Source organism: Styela clava, chromosome 10 (genome assembly GCF_964204865.1).
Source record: "Styela clava chromosome 10, kaStyClav1.hap1.2, whole genome shotgun sequence".
Lineage (NCBI taxonomy): Eukaryota > Metazoa > Chordata > Ascidiacea > Stolidobranchia > Styelidae > Styela > Styela clava.
In genome coordinates, this window is record NC_135259.1 from 21,000,151 (window position 1) to 21,010,062 (window position 9,912).

The 9,912-nt window shown below is 37.3% G+C and overlaps 1 protein-coding gene across 1 annotated transcript; it reads right to left on the reverse strand.

Annotated features, from left to right (window-relative positions):
* On the reverse strand, positions 1–7,678 carry LOC120337091 (large ribosomal subunit protein uL6-like). The gene is made up of 4 exons (XM_078117186.1): positions 7,478–7,678; positions 5,039–5,157; positions 3,724–3,832; positions 1–231 (listed from the first exon to the last, which is right to left on the reverse strand). Exons 1-4 carry the CDS (start codon positions 7,616–7,618, stop codon positions 28–30), a joined length of 573 nt encoding a protein of 190 aa, XP_077973312.1. The 5' UTR covers positions 7,619–7,678; the 3' UTR covers positions 1–27.
* Positions 7,679–9,912: the final 2,234 nt, after the last annotated feature.

Below are 9,912 nucleotides of genomic sequence, written 5' to 3' on the forward strand. Positions count from 1 at the left end.
TCGTGATTTATCATTAATTTATTTCAATCAAGCTTCGTCAACAATGACATGGGTTTTCTGTGAAACGTAAATTCCATCCAAGAACTTTCGGATATCCTTGTTTTTCACTGAAGTTGATTGCTGTACGAGAGCAGCTGACTGTGATACCATCTCGATATCGTTTCCCTCGATAATCAATTCGTCCTTCTGCTTGGCGGATGCGGATATTTTGACACCATCACGCATAGCGACCTAAAAACATGCAATTGTTTGTTATTAATGCTTAGGTTATTGCTAAACCATACTAAGGTTGTAGTCTGGCCACGCAGGCTATAGCTCATGAGGCTACAGGCTATAGCAAAAATATGGCCTTTGCATTTTTTTTTGGTACTCCGAAGTATGTGAACCACCAAGATGGCGGACAGCGTATCGTAGTATGTGTACCAGGTTAAGGTTAGGCCATAATTTTATTTATTTTCGATCTATTACGAGTTTGGGGACTAGCCAAGTGACTCTTGTGGTACTTGTACTTGAAATTATGGCCCAACCCAAAGATGGTACACATACTACGTTACGAATTTTATTCCAATTTTCCATATTCCTGTTCCATTACGAGTTCGGGGGCCAGCCAAGTGACTCCCGTAGTATTTGTACCTGAAATATAACCTGGTACTACATGTCCGCCATCTTGGTTCACATACTTCGGGAGTACCTTTTTTTCAAATATACCCATGCCAGTGTTTTTATCAGTATGTCATATTGCACATGTTCAGTTCAGACATTTATAAAGCACACAGATATTTTCACGATAAACTAGTTCATCATTACATGTGCAAAAACATACATAACCCATGGCTGTTGATTTTGTTCAAAGTATCTCACAACAGCGACTGTTGACTCCCAGTTTGGCGTGTTTCCACTAGTGTGTGAGCCAGTGTCTCATTTTTAAATTTCTGCATGAATGAACTGCAGGCTTTTTGGCACGCCAAAAGTATGTGAACCAGAAGTGGCGAGCGTATTCCTAATGCTCAGCGCCACACTTCCTAGCATAGACATTAAAGTGTACATATGAATGGTTTTGCTGAATATTCGGTACTCCCAGTATGATACCCGGTTAGGATTAGACCATAATTTTATTTAGATTTCCCATAATTTAGTTCTATTAAGAGTTCGGGGACTTTCTTTGTCAGCCAAGTGAATATACTCCTTGCCTATAGGCTTCAGTCCTTTTACACAACTTTAGATAAAAGAGGGTGAACATATTTCGTTACCACCATATTGGTACACACAGTTTCGGAGCGCCAAATATTCTTAGTTATTGGGGAAACTTCAAATTTTCAACAGCATTCCATTCTTTTTCAAAGTCATGTGAGATCGGACATTTCACCCAATCATTTAAATCTAATGGGAACACTTTTACATTAAATATGGGAACACTAATATAAATAAAACAAGATTTGAAACTTTAGTTTGTTTATGCTATCAATAAAGATTATTTTGGAAATAAACGAAATTACTGCCTAGTTGGATTAAAATTGATTGGAAATTCTGATCAACAAAACGATATGGACTGGTTCACCACCTTTTATGGCTTGTGGTCCACATCTGGAGGCTTTTAGCAACCATGACCCCGTTTATCATTTCAGGGGTATTTAGTGTATATTTTGATTGGCAGATTCAAAATCCTATTATTTTAAAAGGAAATTCATGCTCAACAAAGTGAAAGCACCCTGTGAAATATCCTTATAAAGCAATGAAAATAGAAAAAACGAAGTTTTTTGTAAAAGAAGTGAAAATCAGTTTTGCGCTAAGCATTGTGGCAACTGCTCTGGGAACGGCTACTATGTAGATTTGTACCAACACAAGTGTGAGAGCCTTTGCACCAAGCAAGACCAGCAGTCACTCATCACATGAAGATAATAGGCTCAAAAAACTGCATTCACGAAGTCTTCAATAAACGACTCAAACAACCCTCAATTCAGAAGCCACTGGTAGGTGAGAAGCTAAAATACTTTAGAGCAGTGGTTCTCAAACATGGAGCGTAGACGATTTTTCGAGGGGGGCGTAAAGCTAATTAAAAATAATTTGTTAGATTTGGTCTTGCCTGCTTTATTTTGGATATTTACATTTACATTTATTTCATTATTCAAGTTCCATCCAAGTATTTTCAGCGTGTTTTTTGAATAAAACATACTTTGGCCTTACTATCTGTTATTTGTAGCTTATTGTTAGCTAGTTATGTTTGAGGTGGGGTGAAAGACAAATCCTAAAAAGGGAGGCAGGACTTGAACAGTTCGAGAGCCACTGCCTTAGAAGAACCGGAAACTTCAGTTCGACATTACAAACCCCGATTATTACACCCTGGATGAGCTGCAGACAATAAAAAAGGTGACCCCACAATAGCATCTGTCGTATTCTCGAACTGCCTGGAGTCAGAAATTGGAATTTGCAAAAGTTGGGTTTTTGGACTATTTAACCCTTTCCATGCGATTTTTATTTTTTATTAAATAATCGTATTTGCTACGCCGATTTTATGCATTTGTACCCCCACAACTAATCGATCGACTAACGAAAAACTAATGATCCTCTGCTGCCCACTGACGGCTCGTTGGAAAGCTTATTTAAAGAGCTTGCAATTGGCGATTAAAAAAAAAAGTTTTTTCAAAAGTGGTGGTCTGAGTCACAAACCGGATAGAAAAAAGGAATTTTTTTTCTTGGGAGTTGAAACTTCAAACCGTGATAAAAAATAGAAATATTCGCTAAATCCTTTACTGTTACCGCTTTGTGGTTGGCAAACAATAGCATAATATTGCTGTAGCAATTTCGTGATCCAACTCGAAATACTTTGGTAGATGGAAGGGATAATATGTCTTCTATTACCACCCAAAAAACACCGAAATTTGCATAAATTTCAAAAACACTCCCTCGTTCCGCCGCAAATAAAATTCCTGTCGTTAACGAAAGCGAGATTTACCGTCGCTTATGTTAATCTCGAAGAAGACTTCTTATCAATAAACTAAAACCCGGAAAAACTAGACCAACAGTTTGTGACCGATTGCTAAATAAAACAGTGGAGTACATCAACGTACCCGCCGCAATCTAGCGACTTTTGTCGTGGGTACGTATACGTGCCCATCGCACGGAAAGGGTTAAAGCCAAATTTTTCCAATGTTGATAACAAATTAAGTTGTCTGTGACCAAGAGCTCTTGAAGGACTACTAAAGTTTACACTGTTAAAATGTGACACGAAAACCTTGGAAAAGCGATCCCAGCATATCTAATGAGTGATTCAACAGTACTGACTGAACAATACCTGACTTATGATGTGAATGTTAAAAAAAATTCATTTATGTTAGCGCAGCAAGATTATTGGATCAGTTATCTTTATTGTTGCTACAGCATCCTTGCCCATACAGACTGCCAGCGCAAAAGCATAGAAGGGGGTATATGGTTGGTCCTACAAATCCCCAATCGATAGTATATCTAGTAATGGTGTTCCCGAAGTATGTGCACCAAGTTGGCAGACAGCGGATCATAGTATGTGTACCAGGTTAGGTAAGTCCATGTTTTTATTCTAATTATATTTATTTTCGGTCTATTACGAGTTCGGGGACTAGCCAATTGACTCATGTGGTACTTCTACCTGAAATTATCGCCTAACCTGGTACACATACTACGTTACGATGTCTGCCATCTTGGTTCACATACTTCGGGAGTACCCTAGCAATATATGTTGAGACTTACCTTTCTGGTGAACTTTTCACCAAGAAAGTTTCTGATTTCAACACAAGCCCCCTCTTCGATAACATTACAATTGATGGGGAAGTGAGCGTACACCGATCTCAATTTATACCTGAAATATAAATATCTCTGTTAAAGCTTAATTTTAATAATTCTGATTCTGGGTCTTGCCTTGTTCTGAGTAGAAGTGTGAAACGAATAATATAACATCCTGTTTTTTGAAGGTTGATGCTCGGAAATAGGAACAACAATAGTCTTAACCGAATTATAATAATTTCGGAAAAAACACATTTTTTTCTGAGTTTTTAAAATCGGCTGAAATCTTTTCAGTCATACTGTAAAGTTTTAATTGGTAAAATTACAATTTTGAAATGAAACTTTTTCGTGAAACCAAGAATCCAATGAAATATATTTAATTTGAATCTAATCATCTGTGAGAAGTTACGGAGCCACTGTGGAACCAAGATCCACTGAAACTATATAAATATACACTAAACTCAATGGCGCTAAAGACAGATTTGTGTTCATATATCCAATTTGAATTAGATGATTTATTATCTAAGAAATATTGATATCAAATTTTACAAATTTTGAATGAATTCAAATATTAGATACACTTTGAAAATCCCAGGGTTACACATGCCGCTAAAAAAAGATTAGGATAAATTATGATCTTTAGGTATAAGACGGCTTAATCATAATATGGCATACCAAGATCTCCCTTTCGTTACCAGTCAATGTTGGGTATGGGGTCAGTTATTTGTTTCAGATGCATGAACTTGATGGTGGAAGGAACCACCATATGGCTCAGAGCAGAGTATACAGGGCTAGTTCACTAAACGCTGTCAAGTACTTCTACTTGGCATGGCATAACCATTTTCATATATGTCATTTCTAACCCCCACTACGCCATCCAAAAATTATGTCACAACAAAGTCGCAGTAAAAAAATAAGGTCCGTCAAAGTATACAGATGGTCGCCCAAAACGCGCAGACAATCACCCGAAGTCAAACAAGCCATTTCTCTCGGTTTCTCATAATAGCCATCCCGATATGAGAGATATCGCTGGCGTTAACGAGTTGGTTATCGTCGTCGGCGATGCTATTTCGGGCGATCGTAGCTTTTCTTTGGCAAGCTCTATGATGTGATTGTGACGTAATTTTGGATGACGTATCGAAGTGGGGGTTAGGAATAACATATGCAAATATGTTTAAGTACTTACGGCGTTTAGCGAACATGCGCCGCATACAGCAAACCTCCAGCACATAATTAGGTATCCCCTACAAATTTCGAACCTGCAAATCTAAGAATATCTTACTTGTAGCCTTTGGTGACTCCAGTAGCCATGTTGGTGATATGACTGCAAACAGTTCGAACACAAGCGAGATCTTTGCGGTTTCCAAACCATTTGTCTACACGAACAGTTCTTGGCCCAACCTGTAAAAATTGAAAATATTATTTCTAGTACAGAGTGTCTAAAAGTGTGTTTCGCGGAACAGGGATTGAAAGTGGACTCGATTGGTTGCGAGGGCGATCACAACTGTACTTCAGTGACTCTGCAGTACGGCACACTTTACAGATCGAGAGACAATCTCTCGTTTTAGAGAAACCTATTTTAACGGTGATCGAATATCCCTCCTTCGATGGACGTCTGGCGGATTTTGTCTCCCGATATCGATAAATTGAAGCTGCGCAGTAAACTAACAAAAAGCGCAATCTAAAACCATCACCATTGAATTCCTCGTGAAAAAATAATCAGATCTACCGATGTAAAAAAAATTTTACCGGTGCGTTCGAGAGAAATGAGCAAAAAACGATTGACGGCGTGTGACGTCACTGAATTTCAATCGACGCACGCTGGCACGCATCGGCCGTTCCTCGACGTAAACCTTGGCGTGCCGTGTTTCTCTCATTTTCAATGTAGATAGGATGGCGTGTTAACGATAATAAATATCAGAGATAATAAAAATTACATTTTGATAACACACAATCGATAAACAGTAAAATTAATGCCTCGATATAGCATTAGATGAATTAGTTCATAAAGCAATAATTTAATCTAATGCCGCAACGAGACATTCATATGCCGCAAAATGTGCAACTTGCGTAATTTATACAAGAATAGATCGGCGAAAAACGAGAATTAAATTAGCAAAATAACTTAATATAATGCCACATCGATGTATTCATATGCCGCAAATGTTCAGTTTGCATAATTTATACTAGTATAGATCGGTAAAAAACAAGATTCAAAATAATATAATGTCCCATCGATACATTCATATGCCGCAAATGTTTAACTTCGAAAGTTATGGTATACGAGAATAATTTAATTCAATGCCACATCGAGGCATTCATATGCCACGAATGTTAATCTATACGAAAATAATTTAATTCATATGCCGCAAATGATCAACTTGCGTAATTTACACAATAATAGATCGGCAAGAAACAAGAATCAAATTAGCAAAATAATGTAATATCATGCCGCATCGATGTATTCATATGCCGCAAATGTTCAATTTGCGTAATTTATACTAGTATAGATCGATGAAAAACAAGATTCAAACTAATATAATGCGGCATCGATACATTCATATGTCGCGAATGTTTAACTTCGAAGTATACGGAATACGAGAATATTTTTATTCAATGCCACGTCGAGGCAATCATATACCGCAAATGTTAATTTGCGTGATTTATGCAAGAATAGATAGGTGAAAAACAAGAATCAAATTAATATAATGCCGCATTGATGCATTCGTATGCCGCAAATGATCAACTTACGTAGTCTGTGAAAAACAAGAATCAAATTGGCAAAATAGTTTAATCCAATTAATCATCGAGGCTTTTATTTTACTATAGATTGTTGACGCTCAAATTTAAATAAAAATCTCGAATATAATTATTAAATGATATCGTAATTCGTAATCGTTGTGCGTTCTGGAAGTTTCAGTTCTAAATAACCGAAGATGCTATGTTAAATTGTTGTAATTACAGGTATTAACGGGCATACAAAGTTTCACTATCGATATTAATTCAACTATTGAAAAAAAACTTCGATATCGTGCATCGTTTTGACTTCGTTGTACGACAATTCAAACGATGTCATGTAGTCACAAACACTTATAATAAAATTAGTTGGACTCGTAGACGTATTAATCGAAACGCATAATTTTGTAATCTCTTGATATTATTTAAAAGTAATTATTTTATTCACAGACGTTTGCATTTACGCAACATTATTTTAATTAGGCACTACCAACAGTAGACTGAATATAATGATTCAGAAATACATCGTATATCTAACCATATAGGTCAGTATACATCGGTAAAAAACGAAAATCAAATTAGCAAAATTCGAGAGCCGTGCCGAACTGCCGATCTGTGCGTGACTTTCTTTGACGTCATATCCAGACATCTGACGTTCTCACGCATCGAGCACGCGGACGACTCGACGCCCCCGGTTTCACAGACGCCCATTCATATTTTGGCTCTTCCGGAATGTAGACGCAAATCCGGATTCGGGATAGTGTGCCGTACTGCTCTGGGTCATAAATTTGTTTTACACCTGGCGACAAACAGGTCTTGCTATCTAAACAGGCCTCAAACCAGTCTCGAAAGTATGGAGTTTTCGTTACTTATTCAATCTCGTTAACCGCCATCCTGAATATTTAAATAAAACTGGAAATACCTCCATGGAGCATTGAAAACAAATAATAGCTAATCCCTAAAACAAGTAAAGAAAATGACAAACCTTGCTCAGCTCAATCTTCAAATGATTGAAATTTCTCTTCAATGTCCCCCTATCCCCGTGTATGGTGACTGTTCTGCCCTTCACCCAAACTTTTACACCTTCTGGGACGGTGACATCCTGGCTAGAATGTAATGTCTTCATTTTTATTATACCCGCACCAAAAACTCGACCGTTCGCCTGTCTGGCCGGAAAGAAAAGAACCAGCCAGCGTGTAGCGGTAGGGGGTGTAAGGAGTCCAGATTAATGGCTACGCAGGAAAACTTTACTCGAATAATGTTAAGAAATTGAAATTTATTGATTTATTCAATATCTTAAAGATAGCAAAAAGTTATGTTTCTATTTTGAACAAAAGATTCCATAAAATTTTGTAAATTTTGATTATGATGGAGCCGGTTTGATACAGAGATTGCTCTTTAAAAATTCTGATCCGAATGCTGACGATAGGATAGGATTTACATATTCATCCCGGGGGAAAGGAAAGCCGATAAGACGGCCTAATCATATGGCGAACTACGGCCTCTCCTCCGGTTACCAGTCCAGGTTGGGTATGGAATTAGTTAGCCAGTTATTTTTGTTTTCGAATGCAAAGACTTGATGGTGGAGGAAGCCGCAACCGACCAGCGGTTATGTGAACCACCCTAGGAGGCGACAAGGAGTCCAGCAATCCTCTCGCACATGATCATCCCCGCATGGGATTCGAACCTGCGAACCCACGAAGGGTAATCAGAGATGCGGTGGCGAGCGTATTCCCAACGCTTAGCACGATGCGCCACACCGCCGAAAGGTAAACTGTGCTAGAGATTTAGTGAATTTCTAGTCTTCGTTGTTTACATTACAAATTCATCCGAGAGTGATTTCTTATTCAATTTTTATGCATAGAGTTGTGATTCTAATCTGTTGAATTTGTTTAAAAAATATTTTGAGAGATTATTTGATGTTATCCACACGGTGGCGACCGCACTCAACTAATTTTTGCAACAAGATCTTGCGAAATATTGGCTTTCGTTCGGTTTGCCAAATGCCAAGCCGACTTAGGATAGTTCATTTCCACTTTCACAAGCCATCATTATAATCATGAAAAACTTGCTCATTTTACCGAGATAACACTAATCAGGCATATCTGTTTTCACACCAAAGTGTGTAATCACTATATTCAAATTGCAAGTCATGGGATTACTTTGCCTTAGAAAAAGACTTTTTCACTTGGAACTTAATCACAGCTTTCAATTATCTACCATGAACTGAACTCAATATAAAATACAAGCCATGAGCTAAGGATCGGCTGGATATATACCAATCGAATTCATATATTTTTTGATCATGTCGCACCGTTGAAGCTTCGGTTTGTCCTGAGAAGTTCTACAATAAAAATTTTCATAAAGTTAGTATGGTCTCCCTGACAGTAATTAAAATTTGACATCATCAATTGAAGTGCTATAGGAAACCACTTTGTTTGTTAACGTTACACATATGCGAGTTTATCCGAAGCAACTTTACTTTTTCCATCCAGTAAAAAAATAACAACCAAAGTTCAGAAGAATAATGAGCTGGAGCAGGTGAACAAGCAGCGCAGCCAGCTCCCTTTGTTTTCCAGTAGATGCCACCGATAGAAGTTCGAGTAACGCTTGGATTCAAAAAGATACATTATTTGATGTGATGAAACAAAGTAACAGCCTGGAAAAATATAAAGAACCGACTTGGGGTCCCAATCAAAAGTGCTGATCATACTGGTGACGCGGGTGTATGGCTTGATTAAGCAACGTAAAAGCAGAAAACCGGTGTAATTGGTGGCTCGTGTGATTGAGAGCTGAAATCTGAAATGAGTTCGAATTCATAATTTTTGTAATATCGAAATAAAAATATTCACTATTTCTGAGAAGACCTAAATTCAGTCATGCCAACAAAAGGTTTCATGTACGAATATTTCTAACTCAAAACACAATTTTCAAGAATAACAATTTATTAATCCAATATATGAAATCAAAACTACAGAAAAAATTTATTATCATGGTGAAAGTACTGATAGTAACAATGAAATGAAGATAAAATAGTGCAGAGAAACTACGGAATACAATTGTAGCAAAAAGAACTGAAAATAAGCAAAAACCAAGAAGGACGGGTCGCATTATAGATGATGTGGAGTTGTCCAATTAGCATAACAGTGGCTCTATCAAATTTATGAGTTCTTATATAATCTTCCAGACCATCCAAACAACATGAAACTTTTAAAACTCTTTGAAAAAGACTCGGTATAAGTAGAGCGATGGCATTTTGAAATTGGCTTTTTTACTTTATCCTCAGAAATACCCAATTCTCAGTTTTAAATTTAAAAAAATTGTCTTAACAAATTCTAGAGTTGTTTAGTTAGTAGGGTACTGTAAGTACCAAATCACCGTTAATTTTTGACAACAAGAGTCATCAGAAACACCTAAAAC

What these genes read in the sequence shown, in the direction of transcription:
- LOC120337091 (XM_078117186.1), bottom strand. Translation starts at nt 7,618, where the DNA reads ATGAAGACATTACATTCTAGCCAGGATGTCACCGTCCCAGAAGGTGTA. An exon ending in TGAAGATTGAGCTGAGCAAG is followed by an intron (nt 5,158 to 7,477) that starts GTTTGTCATTTT and finishes CAATTTTTACAG; the next exon opens with GTTGGGCCAAGAACTGTTCG. An exon ending in GTGAAAAGTTCACCAGAAAG is followed by an intron (nt 232 to 3,723) that starts GTAAGTCTCAAC and finishes GCATGTTTTTAG; the next exon opens with GTCGCTATGCGTGATGGTGT.